Genomic DNA, 14575 nt, shown 5'->3' on the forward strand with positions numbered 1-14575 from the left:
GGAGTGGCCACCCCAGGGTTCAAACTCGAAGGCACAGGCCCTTTCCCCATGTGAAGGAGTGGAAGGTTTTTATCCGTAGGCACTCTGTGACCCCTGCCAGCAGGTGACACCTGGTGGACAAATGCTGTACTTACATGCAAACTGTGCAGAATGTGTCTGGAATGTCAGGGGGTCGATACTTTTCCCCCCTATCGAGTGTACGTGTTTTGGAAATGAATACCACTTCCCATATGGGATCTCCTTTAGCTGCGAAATCCAAGAGCTGCCTGTTCAAGCTGCACCTCTCACACAGTAATCTCACCTTTCGGGGAGGCCCTTGCTGGCCAGCCTAGCTTTTATTGATTTATGATAATAAATTATTGAAATGTCTTTCTTTATTGCTGGTAGATGCATTGTGCTGACAACAGCTGTTCTGGAGTCAGCGTAATGAGCGTGTGTCTCCTGCACTATGCAGCTGTAACCGCTTTACTGCGAACCTGAAGCTGTAAGCTGCTTTGGAACGGACCAAGGCATCATACAGATAAAGAGATAATAACTCTATGCAAATACATGAAGCAGAGATAGTTAATGGTGTGCGCTCAGCCTGCTGCGCCAGTGTGGAAAGGTGTCAGAAAGGTGTCTCTGGTGGCACTGAGACCGTTGCAGAGGTGTGACTGTGACCTGTGTCCTGTTGGTAGGGCCAGTGACCCAAATCTTTTTTGGAAACAGTTGAAGGCTGGGGGACACTCCTTCACATACTATTTTCACTCGTGCTCAGATGGTAACGGACACGCGTGCACGGATGTGCTCACGCTATTCACATGCGTGTGCGTCACAGGCACTCGCGCTCGCCCACAGGAACAGACGCTCTGTCTCCCACGCGGAGGTGTAGGAATGCAGCATTGTGAACGTTTTCCCACCCGCAGCCTTACGTGTTTGCATACACACGAGGAGACACTCGCGCAATCCCAGTGCACCCCAGTGGCGTGTTCCTGCCGCGGCCCCGTGGGTGTGTGCCCCATCCCTATTCCTGGGCCGTGCTGGCTGTCCACTCCAGCCTATCCCACCAGGCCAAGGTCAAAGCTGCCTGCTTATTTTGATTTCACATTGTGCCTCAGTACTCGACACTTGATCGAGCGCTCGTGTAGCTGTGCGCAGCGCATCCGTTCAGGTGAACTACTGGAGGAGCACACTGCAGCGCGATGGCCCCGCAATTAATTTGCCTCAGTAAAAGGCCATTTTGTGGAACACAGATAAATAGTTCACGCGGTAACAAGAGGAAGTGTTACAAGGAGTGTTTTGCGTTGGCTGCTAGCCATCTCCCCTCACCCTGTGTCTCTCCTGCTTGCGGTCCTCTAAGGACCTGGCCCCCCCAGGCCCCCTGGGCCCTCTGAAGCCCTGCGCTGCGCTGGCAGTGCGTGGGCGCAGCCGGCACACAGACGGGCGCGCAGATGGGCGGCAGGCTGCACAGAGCCACTCCGCACACCTGCTTCCGCACCCCGTCCGCCATTTGGCAACACGGCTCGGGGGCACCGGCCGGCGTGCACACACTCACACTCATAAGCGCATGCGTGCGAGTGCACAGGGATGCACATCCGTGCACACTGGCGCCTTGCACACAGGCACACAGAGGTGGCACACATGGCAAATGAAAGGACTCTGTGTGCTCCTGGGGTCACGTCGCTCTGACCTGAGCAACTCTCCAGTTTCCCCCGGTAGCCATGTGTCCTGCCGTTTCCCAGAAGGCCGCAGCATTTAACCCCTGCGGGGCACAGCACCTCCGAGGGCTGTGCACACCGCAGGCCCCTTTTGACGCAGTAGAACCTGGCCTTGTGTTCCCATCTTGACACTAATAAGGAGATTAGCAGCCCTGCCGTGAGGACCCGCGATGAAGGCCCCCTCTCAGGGGCGTCGGCGGAGATCGCCTGCAGGACCTGAGCGTCTGATGTTCCGTGGCATTAGAAGACGGGAAATAAATAAATAAGCGACAAACCCCGGAAAAATAAAATAAAGTCCAATAAAAGAGCTCAGCGAACATCTGTGTGGGATAGCCTGGGGGATTAAGAGGGTTTGGAACATTTTAAGCGCATTAAGGATTAAAAAAAGGTCAGAATGTTTAGCAACATACCGATAAACCTCTTAAGCGAAACCCAATTGGGAGGCTGTGCTGTGTTATCCAGGACTTGGTGGGGGGGTTGGTTTGTCATTTTTGAGAGAGGAGTCTCACACACACATACATATACACACACAAACACATTTCTTTACACACAAGAGCAAATTCACATACTCATACACACACATGTTCAAACAGCCATGCTTACCGTGCAGTCAGATGGATAGATACTTCTGTATGGTTAGTGTTAGCCCGGTATGAAAGATATTAACACCGAGCCAGAGACACTGACACACTCTCAAACACTGAACTCATGGACTGATGTTCACATTAACATGGCATCAGAGATTTGCTGAACAAACACACCTGGCTGGGCTAAGACGTTAAAAGCACACATGGGCACATGTGTCCAATGCCTTGGTTGTACGCATTCTTTCTAACCCTTTTTTGTAAGGTTTCTCCCAGTTCATTAATGAACACTTAATTTTCTTTGACCATCTTCTCTTTTCCACACCCAAGCACAGTAACACAGTCATTGGGAGCGCCATCTAATGTTAGTGCTCCGATTCCTTTGGTTCTGCCGAAGGTCACTAGGTCTCTGTTGAACCTGTGTCATCATTTATTACTTGAATGTGACACAAAACTGTGTGCAGAGATTCAACCACTGTGCTTCCCTCAGTAACGACAGTAGCCTGTGCTGCTGACTGTAGCTAAGTTTGTGTTAAATGGAGTGGCGAACGGAGCACCTTAATGCACTGCCGCTGTCCTGGAAGAGCGTGGCTGTGGTGGGGGAAATGAGATGAGCCGATACACACGCGCAGGTGTGCACGACTCCTCGGCTTCATGCTCAGCGGATGAGATTGAACTGTGGAGAGCATAGAAACCCGACTGCGTTGTGCGGTTTTTGCTGGGTGCGTTGCTGGGTGCCGGGGTCGAGGCCCCCGAAGGCGAGTTGTCACCAGGCCCATCAAAAACTCACCACGTGCTTTCCATTTGGGTATCTTAGTGTGACCGTGCATGCGTTTTTATGACTGCTCATATGTTAATCCTGTTGATACTCTGAGTGATTTATCTTAAAAACCGTGTTCTGGACTTGAACATTCTTGACATTGTGCCTGCGAGCAAAGTATTTAATACAGACCTAATCAGTAAACAACCTCTAATAAATGGGCATTTTTTGCTCCTTGTGCTGGTCGAGGCTCCTGCTTTATTTTGCTGTCTGGGACACTCTGGACATGAGATGAGTGTCGTGTTTTTGCATCAATGGGCTTGTCATACTTTACAACACCTAACACTTCACACATGCGCACGCACACAGACACGTACAAGTGCAGCCTTGACAAAGAAACATCTGGACAGTCGTGGGGGTGTTCTAACACTGTTCCCTTCTTCAATCTGGCTATAAATATCCTGACCAGCGTGACCGCCTTAATCCACAAGTTTGTTTTTAGCAGGACCCTGACGGATGGTCCGTCTGCCTCTGTGAGCTGCAGGATGGCAGTGGGCTGCTAAGGGCAAGGCATCAGGGCAGTATCTAATCCATTCCCGCTGCTGGGGAGAGGGGGCAGGGCAAGAAAGGGCTCTCGTGTGGCACCCACACACTTTCTCTGCCTGCACTGTGAAGTAAGTGTTGTGTTGCTGTGAAGTCATGTTTCATGGGCTGTTGTGTACCGCAGCTGTAAGAGCCCTCGAAATGGCTCTTGTCTGCATGCAGAAATGATGGATGAGAGTGTGAATCCGGCTTGCCTAACGCCCCGACACACTCCCGCGGACGCAGCGACACATGAGGAGGGAGGACACGTCTGGCCACATGCTTGTGAACAAAAGCAGGCTGTGTCTGTGGAGGAGTCTGTGTGTGTGTGTGTGTGTGTGTGTGTATGTGTGTGTGTGTGTGTGTGTGTGTGTGTGAGAACTTGTTTAGGGCATGTTGTATGGTGAATATGTGTGCAGCACCAGGCAGTTGGAGAGGACAGTGTGTGTGTGTGTGTGTGTGTGTGTGTGTGTGTGTGGGTGTGTGTGTGTGTGTAATGTATGGTCTCCCCTCAGACAAGGGTGCATATGTTCATATCTACAGTATGTTTATCAGCATGTGGGTGTGTGTTCGTGGGTGTGTATGTATATGAGTGCGTAAGTTTATATACGTGTGTTTGTGTGCTTGCGCTCGTGCGTGTGGTGCGCATTATCTCCGGCAACACGTTTGCAGGAGGCCGCGGGGCAACTGTGGCGGGAAGATAAGCGCGGGATCAGTGGGTGCGAGGGCTGCGGATGGCGATGCCGGCTGGCGCGCACGCAGAGCCCCTGCAGCTGGCAGCTGGGCGATAAGAGGCCGCGTCTCGGCGATAAAGAACTGTGGCACTGATTCGGTGCCCGGCCAGCCTCGCATTGTACCAGTAAGAGCACCAGTGATAATAATACAGTAACGCGGGCCGCTCGCCATTGTTTGCCGCTGAACCGCAGGCCCTTTTACGGACACTGATGGCTCTACGTGGCCGTCACCCCTGTTTGCTTGTGTGTGTGGGGTGGGGCCGAGGGGGTCTTTTAAAGGTTTTGTTTGTTTTTAATAGTGAGAGATTTTTATACAGTCACTTCCAGAGCCCAGAAGGAAACCTTGGTAATTTGCTGTGTAATTGGATTGCATATTGACAGAAAGTGGCTCCAAGTCGAATGGAGAAACTGCTCCAGGGTTGTGTGCGTGTGCGTGTGCGTGTGTGTGCGTGCGTGTGTGCGTGTGCAGAATAGCAATGAAGGTTCAACAGTGATGGTTTTCTGGTTATGCCCAGTATCCCGAGGCAGTGGAGAGCATGTTGTCGAGTGTGTGGTTTATCAAAGGGGAGAAGAATTGCGTTTGGACATAAATGATTTTGGGGCCATGCAAGGGTTAAACCCCATGTGATGTGATGACTTTATTCCACTCTCACTCTTCTTACACCAGTGTACCGGCTCGGGCTCTCGGAGGCGAGTACAGATTATACTGCCTCCTGCTGGCTTCCAGTGATACTGACAGTGCCCCACCATGGAGAGCAGGTGCTCTGACCTTCATCCACTGGGCTTCCTTGTGCACAAAACACGTTGAGGTGCAGTTCCTAGGAAACTCCAGTTAAAAAAATGGTGTCCTGCCAAGTACTCTAGGCATTGCAAAGGGCATGTCTTCATTTTCTGCTTCTGGCTGCCTTAAAGGAACCCCATCTCTAATTCTCACTCTTCAGTTTTTATATCTGGGGAATTTTGAATTGTCCAAATTGGACTCATCTGAGGAGATATTCATAGAAGGCAACTATCCTTTACTTCCAACAAGCGTAGTCAGTAGTATAGTGAGTGCTGTTCTACTGTTAAAATATGGAGTTTTTGGTAACATTGCACATTTCTTTGAGGTTCAGAATTCTTTTTTGGACACACAGTTGAAAGGCTGCCGAATGTAGGTACTTAGGGCAGTAGTGTTTGTTTAAGCGACAACTTTGGAGAACACGTTAGAGCCCTTAATGGCTTTGTGTGTATATTGGAGTGCACTCGGATGGGTGTGTCTGCATCCATATATGTTTCTGAATGCATGTACGTGTGTGTGTGTGTGCGCGCTCACGCTGTCAGCAAGCAGGAATGCCTTTGGTACCGCCAGTACTAAGATGGCTGCCAAGCGCTAAGATGGCTGCCAGGACTGCACAATGAGACAGCGCAAGGAAGGGAGAGGGAGAGATAGTACGAGAGGTACAGATACAGGAGAACGAGGGAACCGTAACTCTTGCTGCATTTTCAGTCACTGAGAGGCAGTTTTTTTTTTTTAACTTGCATTTGTTTTCTTTGTTGTGTTTTTCGTCCAATTTTATAATCTCTTCAGAAGTGTGGAGAATCACATTGGCATATTCCACAGTTATGTTAGCACCTACGGTCGCCGCTAAACACCTTCACAGAGCGTGGCTGTGTATGCATTTGTGAGCAGTGCAGATGACACAATGGGATGCTCCCATCTGCCACGGTGGGCTGCAACACGGAATACTGAGACAAGAACCCCACGCAAGCAGTTCTGGGTGCACAGCAACCATTACTTTTCAGATCGCTGAAACTGTTATCTTTGTCTCACACTACTTTAAAAGGGAGCACAACTGCAGCAGTGCTTCTGCACTTGAAGGTGGTGAAGTTCTTCGCTGCCCCATAGTTTCCCACTCATTGGGAACCACATATGGTGGGACTGGAGGAAGGGGCACTCTGCTCCCGTTACCTAGTTCTGACTGCACGGCCTTCTGGAGCACGTTGTTTGTTCCGTTATCCTTAGAAAAGGAAAAAAAATGCTTGAATTATCAGTGAAGCACTCGCCGTGACCTTTTTTCCACGTGTTTCTGACAGCGTTCACCTGAACCGTCTGTGCAAAATATTGGTAGGGAAACTCCCTCTTTGGAGTGTTGACAAGTTCCAGCACAAAACTTTTTCACAATTTAACAAGTGAATGGTTGTCAAATAGATGAAGTGAAACTTTTGAGACTTTAGGTAGGAGGGGTGAAGAACCACACAAGCTTATTAGGAAGAGGCAAAGACATGGCGAACATTGGAGGTGCTGCTCAATGCACGTGTAGCTTCTGCTATGTCAAGGGCAGTGTGTGTAAAGAAAATGGCAATGTGTATCCAGCAGCTGAGGCTCAGCTAAAACAGGCCACAGTGGCTCCCACCGCAGCCCAAAACCAGTGCTATTCTGTTGTTGCTCCACCATGGTAACTGAGCAAGTCCTTTGAGTTGTCTTTGAGGCAGACAGCTAGACTTCCTTCCGTTTGTCCAGAGACCCCCGTATGCTCTGGCTTGTGGTTGCATTTGCTCCACTGGTGTCCAATATCCAGCATTCTTTTCAACTTCAGAGCTCCTCAGCAAATCCCTGTGGCAGTTGGCTATGGAGGCCCTTGTATGAGGGCAGGGGAGCACGGTACACTGTTTACACAGGCTAAATCCTCAGTACTGGAGGAGTATTAAGATGGATTACAGTAAGGGATACGATATAGCTTTTAATTTCTAAATGCTCACATTACACTCTTTAAAAATTATATGCTTTCCAGAAAAGAGGAGCAAAAGACTCATCTCAACACCATTGCCCAAGACAGCTGCAGAGGTGAAAAATACTGCCAGAATTCTGTGGATACACCAAGGAGTTTTTACTGCAGCTACTATACAGCTGGTTCCTCTATATGCCACTGACAGCATTTACAGTTGTTTGTGTATGCATATGAATAATACAGGCTATTGATAATGGCTTGATGGATGGATGAAATGTATGGTTTGTTGTGTCTGGTTAGGATTGCATTCCCCATGGATGGACAGTGGGCTGCACTGGGTCTCAATCACGAGGCTTTCCTCTGAACAGAAAGTGGAGCTCTTACACTACAGAGTTCGATACTGATGATACTAGCAATGCTGAGGATTCTGTGTCTGCCTTCATGTAAACCACTCAGCAGAACCCTGCTATTAAAGATCTCTCTTTCCTTTCTGTCTTCTCCAGAATCAGGACAATCGGACAACTCCAGTCAACAAGGAGACACAGACATTAAGCCCCCTCCCAACGGTGAGTGCAGTACGATGGTGGGAGCACTGTACCACATACACACAGACACAAACACACACATAAATATATATATGTGGGGTGGCACGGTGGCACAGCGAGTAGCACTCCTGTTTTTACGGTCCCTGGGTGGTGCAAGAGGTTGTGGGTTCAGTCCCCACTCAGTCTTTGTGGAGTTTGCATGTTCTCCCTGTGTCTGTGCTGGTTTTCTCCGGGTGTTCTGGTTTTCTCCCACAGTCCAACGACATGCTGTTCAGATTCATCCATAATGTGTGAGTAACAGAGAGTGTGTTCCACTGATGTATGGATGAGTGGCCTAGCGTAAGTGTAAGTCACCTTGGCGAATAAGGTGTGTGGGCTGATAACACTACATATATCTATTGGAAGTCGCTTTGCAGAAAAGCATCTGCTAAATAGATAAATCTGTATGGTCAGGGCATGTTACGCACACGTAGGTATGTGATAACAGTGACAGTAAAATTTACAGAGTGAGTTCACTGCATAGGCTACCTCCACATACCCAAGTTTACAGGTGCTGACAGACACACGTTGCTCATCTGGCTTATGTTACCTTGGCATAGTAGTGCATTTGCATTGGAACTGTGTTAAAAGCATCTCTTGGTCTCCTGAATTTTTGGTGTAATGTCACGTTAGGGTTCTGACACAAGCTCACTGTCCTGCATCCAAAATGGGTGTGAGTAACAACTTAATCGCACTGTTGTGCAGTGAAAATACAGCTCTCGCATGGTGAACCCTGGCCATATCAGATCTGGGAGGTGGTATTTGGTAAGCAGGTCAAACCCTGTCGCCACTGCCATGTTCTCTGTCATTCCCGATGCCACCCCATCCCACATGCCTTCATGACCACAGTTTCCTATGAGGTGCTACATGTATCCCTGTAACATAGTGGCACAGCAGCAATATATGATGCAGTGCATTAACATTCTGTTCAGTGACTCAGTACGTTGTCGAGGTATAGGAAACAGGAAAGGTCTGTTGAAGCTCCTGGTGAAATCTGTTCCCCAACCTCCACTGCAGGGCATTTGAGTTTCCAGGACTGCTTTGTGACTTCAGGAGTGTGGAACGTCGCTGAGCTCGTCCGTGTTTCACAGAGTGAGTTATACTACCTCGTTTTCTGTTACAGTGATGTATGAACTCCATCCCCACCCACCTGATACACTTTCTCTGTTGTTCTCTCTCTCTCATTTGTGTGTAAACTTCACTCACTTTCCATACAGTCTGTCTCTCTCAGACATATGAACTATGATCCCTGTCCTGACACTGCAGATTGCTCGCACACTCATCACCTGCAAGCTGTCTCTTACCGCTTTCCTCTCCCCCCTTTCCCTGCATTTCCCATCAGTCCATTTTTTCTAACAGGTTTTGTTCAGCACACTCTTCCCATTATACAGAGACTTTACTGCCATCCATTTGGGTCAGCGAATGTGGAAAAAGTTGAAGAATTTGAATCTTTAATATCTGGGAATTATGCAGAACTTTGAGCATAAATAACCTAATTAACCTCTGACCAAATAATCTAGTCCTAATCAACCACCACAGTCTTATGGTGCTTTGTCTTCTTCTGCAGCTCCAGTCGCTACGGCTTCTGGCCCAAATTTCTCCCTGGCTGACCTGGAGAGTCCTGGCTACTACAACATCAACCAGGTGGCCCTGAGCCGACGCTCAATTACTTCACCCCCATCCACCAGGTATGTCTCACTCAGGTTCTGCCCTTTTCCAACCCCTACTGCCCCACACAGCAGCACGCTGGAGCAAACTCCACTGAGTGGGAACTCACAGGCAATGTTCTCGTATGTTGGGATATCATATATTACCAGTATGAATATTTAAATAGCTGTAAATCAGAAGGCCATGGTCAGTATACATGTAATTTTGACTCAGGTATACTCAGACACTTTATATCATTTTAGTAATGGAAGTTAGATTTTGTAAATTGTATTTTTCCTGACGTATACCAGATGCATTAAACTGTTAATACAATTTGTGTTCTAATTGGCTTGTTTGAGACTGTTCATTAACATAATTCATAAGTCATGTTCAAACAACAACAATAGCAATGGCAATTAAAAAATTATGTAGTAATTGACTTTTAAATCTTGAAATTTTTCTACAAATGTGCTACCACACCATTTAGTCCAAGTCCATTTTTGAGTGGAGACTTTTGCATGGGGCCTGCTCTCTTACTAACAGTCGATTCTGACCTTTGTGTGCTTGGCACTCACTCTCCTGTGTGAATGTGTGATGAGACCTCTCTGTCTCTCTCTCTTTCTCTCTTTTTTGTTGCTCTTTTCCTCCTTCCTCCTTCCCTACTGCTGCAGGACTGAAGTGGAGCTGTATGCAAGTCTTCCACGGAGGTAGTGATGCAGACCCACACACAAACATTTACACTCATGAACACACACATATTTACTTCAGAGTGACTCTTTAATTAAATGAGAGCATCATAGCCCTAAAATGTGGTCAGATCAGAAGGTCACATTCCTAGATTTTCTGTATTTCGTTTCTGCTCCATTAGTTAGACAGGACACATTTACGTTTACTTCTACGTTTATTCATTTAGCAGTAATCTATTTTCTCAGAAGCAATATACAATGTAAAATATAGAGAAGTGAATTCCATCAATAGACAGAGAGATCCAAATGCAGACATCACACACACACGCTGTCTGAACCGCTTGTCCCATACGGGGTTGCGGGGAGCCGGAGCCTAACCCGGCCACACAGGGCAGAGGGACGCACACCCAGGACGGGACGCCAGTCTGTCACAAGGCACCCCAAGTAGGACTTGAACCCCAGACCCACCAGAGAGCAAGACCCGGTCCAACCCACTGCGACCCCTCCAGTGCAGACATGTGGTTCTCAAAGTGGAATCAATTAGTCGAAAACCGCAGTTTCTGCCAGTGTTCATTACACAAGTTGCTGCTTATAGAGGTTATAGGGAGTACTTTTTTAAAATCAAATAATGTTGTAAAAGTTTTTGGAGCAGAAAGGAGATCAGGAGAGAAGAGTTTCCAAAAGAGATGTGTTTTGAAATCCTTTTTGAATGCTGAGGGATTCAGTGGTTCTGAGTAAGAGAGGCTCATTCTATTACACTGGACTCAGAATCAAGAACCTATAGGCTTTTAATTTTAATCCTCTTGTGCATGGAACCGCCAACGGCAAGAGGTGGAGGAGCTTAGCAGTCTAGCCGGAGTGTAATAAGTCATCAGGTCTGGTAGATGTCGAGGTGCATATCCATTGATGGTCTCGTAGGCCTTGTAGGTATTCTGTTTCAGCTGGAGGGGACAGTTGGTGTCCTCATATATATTTATCTTTCATCTGTAAAAGGGCTCTGAGCTTGTCTTCAGGACAAAGTGCAATATAAGTATAAATTGTATTGTTTTGTATTGCATACTGCTTAGGGTGCTTGAGACTGCATATCTGGAGATCACTCATATTAGTATAAGACGATAGACTGAAAAAGGAACTGCATGAGAAACAGGGACCATATGGTAGCTTCTCCAGTGCGTGCTCTTCAGTGGGCTGAGATAATTTTTAACGAGACTGCAATAGTTTTGTTACTAAATACCATAGACTGTATTCATTTGTTTTCACATTATTTAGCTGCCTCACAAGTATTCTATAGAATGTATTGTAGATAATATATAATTACCTTCAATCACTCTGTATTGCTGATATGTACATACATCTGCTATTACACTAGCTATATGCTGCCAGTCATATTTTTTGTAATTGTGATTTACTGGTGGTGTAGAGTAGGGATGGGTGATCTTACAGGTTGGAGCCGTTAGAGTTCCCTGTATATACGTGTAGAGGGTTACAGCCTTCCCCATGTCTACTATTCAGCTCCAACAAGCGCAAGTCCATTGATGACAGTGAGATGGAGAGTCCGGTGGATGAAGTCTTTTACTCTAGCCGCTCGCCTGCTGCCAGCAGCTCCCAGTCCAGCGGCTGGCCAAACGATGTGGACGCAGGTATGAGACTCCACCCACCCTCTGTGAATCCCCCATACCCTCACCCCCCCACCCTTCCTGCTCTCCTCCACACCCCTTCTCAATGCCAACAGAAGCCCACTGCCACAACTCTCATACTGTTCACAGACACCAAGAAGAAACATATCACCTGTGTTCTACACAGAATTACAAATTTTTGTACGTTAGTGTGTGTGTGTGTTTGTGTGCATGTGTGTATGTAAACATACACACACTTTTTCTCTTTGAAAATATGTTAAAATCCTGGCTCTATCTGTGCCATTAGATTGACTGCAAGCCATATGAACAGAATCCTCTGTAAAACTATTGGCAGGAAATTAAAATATCAGAGCTAATTTAGTAATGAACAATAGCAAATTAAGGCAGTTAAAGACAATGCATGACCAGTGATGTCATTCCAAAATTACAATTTTGCGCTTAAGTATCAGAAATAGACCATACAGTAACATAATTATAGTGCTGTTCAGGATACATCTTGGATACATCATACAATCCATTAATTAGTTCAACACAAGATGTTCAAGGGTCAGCTAAAAAGTTCTTGGCCACAGTCTCTAGTTTCATCATGGTGCAGAGTGTTGATCCCAAACATGGTCTGCACAGGGTCAATGGTATATCTGAGTAAGGAGGGATCACCACCTCATTGTGGTGGGTCACCTCACTGGAGGATCTTTTTGTACCTGTGAATAGGCAGAGCATGTCAGATAGGATCAGCAACTCCGGGGCCTGATCTGGGTGATTTGAGTGGGGTAAGAAAGTACATGTTGTAGCAGAGAGCTCCGGTATTAGAACTCTTTATTGCCAGTGTATAGCCTAGTGGAATTAGTTGTGTTTCGGCACCAAACATGAAACACAATATAACAATATGCAAGAAAGTGAAGGACAAGGAAATAACAATATACCAAAACCATAATAATATACAAAACAGGCACAATATGCTAATAAAGAGCAACAGGATTGCAGGCGTGAGCAGTAGTGCAAATAATACACCATAGTGCAATTGACAGCAGTGTGGAAATGACTGCAGTGTGCAATGAGGAGGGCGATTATGCAGTGTAGTGCAAAGATAGAGAAGACTGAGGACATGACCAGAAGGGGATTTGGTGGGGGGGGGGGGGGGGGATAGGTGATTTTGATCGAGGAAGTATATGGCTTCAGGAAAGAAGCTGCAGAGATGACGTAAAGTCAGAGTGGTGATAGACTCTGAGATGGCAGTTCTGTGAAGAGGTGACTGTTGGGATAGGTGGAATCAGCAGTAATTTTGCCACTTTCACTTGTCTCTTCAATCTGGCAGTGAACAGGTCTTTTATTGGTGGTAGTTGACAGTCAGTGATATTCTCAGTAGAGTGACCACTTGTTGCAGCCTGGTCGTATGGAGGTGTAAGGGAATCTGATGGTGATGGAGGTGGTCAGAACACTCTCAATGATGATTGTGTTGAAGTTCATCAGGATGTCAGGATGTGTTTTGAGATATTTCTCTTCCCAAGCTGGCCAAGGAATAATAGTCTTAGCTGTCCTTTCCTGATGGAGGTGATGTGACAGAGGTGAATTCGCACTTCAAGGTGTTGGTAATGGTGGTGCCCAGAAATTTAAATGACCTGACCACAGATAAAGCCTGGCCATTGATTTCCAAAGAGCGGCAAGCAGGAGGATGTCTGCGGAAGTTGACCAGCATCTCCATTTGATCTTGATGGCATTGAGCTTAAGATTGTGGTGAGCACACCACAATGCAGAATGGTCAACCTCAGCGTGATAGCAGATCTCATTGCTGTTGGAGATGAGGCCTATTATTGTCATTTCAATTTTAAGGTTCAAGTCATGGTTCAACATGACTCCTGCTCCTGACAGCCTGTCGCAGAGCTGAGAATAGCTGCTTCATTTCATACACAGTATTGAGCAAAAGCAAAAAAAAAAGGAGGAGTTGAAGTTATTTAGCAATTGAGTAGTCTTTTAGCAAGTGACTAAATTCTGTCCTAAATAATGTGTTGTTATATTACAGGTTTTTGGATAATTTTTGTAATAATGTCATGTAGCAACAGAGTAGCGAAGATAGTTGTTTAGCTTCGTATATATTTTCAGTACATTCTCCATTATGGTAAGGTTAGTGTTTCTGTCATGCTTTCTGCCTGTGCGCATCTTGTCAGGTCTGACTGCACTGCTCCCCTGACTAGCTATGTACATGACCAAGACTAAATTGTGGTCACTCAGCCTACAGTGGAACACAATTAAGTACATAGTTCCTGTCTGTAGGCTTACATCAGCTCTGTGACAAAATGTCTCAAGTCAAAACTCAGAAGTGGAGCTTCATACCTCCTCTGGGTCTCATTGGATTTAATCAGAAAACGAGTTATAGTACCTCCATTATAGTATATAATAAATGATATGTACATAATAAATAGTACCTCTGTTTTTCTGTTTCACTGACTAGCAATAAATTAGCTAACTGTTTTGTTTAGATCATCTTTTTTGTTTCTTCCAAATAATTAAAGGTACAATACAAGCATTTCTTCAGAGTGAAGATAAATCAGTTGTTTGTCATACCCAATAATATAATTGAACTAATACAGACATTATGACTAATACTGTAAATGCCTCATTGGACAGTTGATATTGCAGAGGTTAGTGCTGTTGCTTTTGGACCTAGAGGTCACAAGTTTGAATCCCACCCCGGGTTGTAGTACCCTTGAGCAACGTACTTACCCTAATATGGCTCCAGTAAAAAAAAAAATTACCCAGCTGTATAACAGCGTAACGTTGTAAGTTAATTGGGGAGAAGTGTCAGGGAAGAGAGTTAAAATGTCATTAATGCATTTTTTCTTTCTGTGATTGTTTTCATATCAAGGTGATGGAAGTCCACTGGCTACAGTGAGTTACAAAGCCTAGTTGAGGCAGGATCCATCTCATTAATGTCTAAAAACAGGGTTACTACACTGTG

At 46.2% G+C, this 14575-nt stretch overlaps 1 protein-coding gene across 13 annotated transcripts in view; it reads left to right on the top strand.

The window, feature by feature from the left end:
* The window catches only part of LOC108940023 (nuclear factor 1 X-type-like), a 131862-nt gene that overhangs the window by 94217 nt on the left and 23070 nt on the right, over positions 1 to 14575 (top strand). For 8 of the 13 annotated variants that reach the window (XM_029246669.1, XM_029246662.1, XM_029246665.1 and 5 more), the window contains 5 exons: positions 7569 to 7631; positions 8667 to 8741; positions 9217 to 9337; positions 9968 to 10003; positions 11495 to 11622. In XM_029246669.1, coding sequence (XP_029102502.1) covers positions 7569 to 7631; positions 8667 to 8741; positions 9217 to 9337; positions 9968 to 10003; positions 11495 to 11622 — 423 coding nt within the window. The remainder of the gene's footprint in view (positions 1 to 7568; positions 7632 to 8666; positions 8742 to 9216; positions 9338 to 9967; positions 10004 to 11494; positions 11623 to 14575) is intronic. The other 5 variants (XM_029246663.1, XM_029246668.1, XM_018761780.2 and 2 more) reach the window with 1 other exon arrangement.

This window comes from Scleropages formosus, chromosome 20 (genome assembly GCF_900964775.1).
Source record: "Scleropages formosus chromosome 20, fSclFor1.1, whole genome shotgun sequence".
NCBI lineage: Eukaryota > Metazoa > Chordata > Actinopteri > Osteoglossiformes > Osteoglossidae > Scleropages > Scleropages formosus.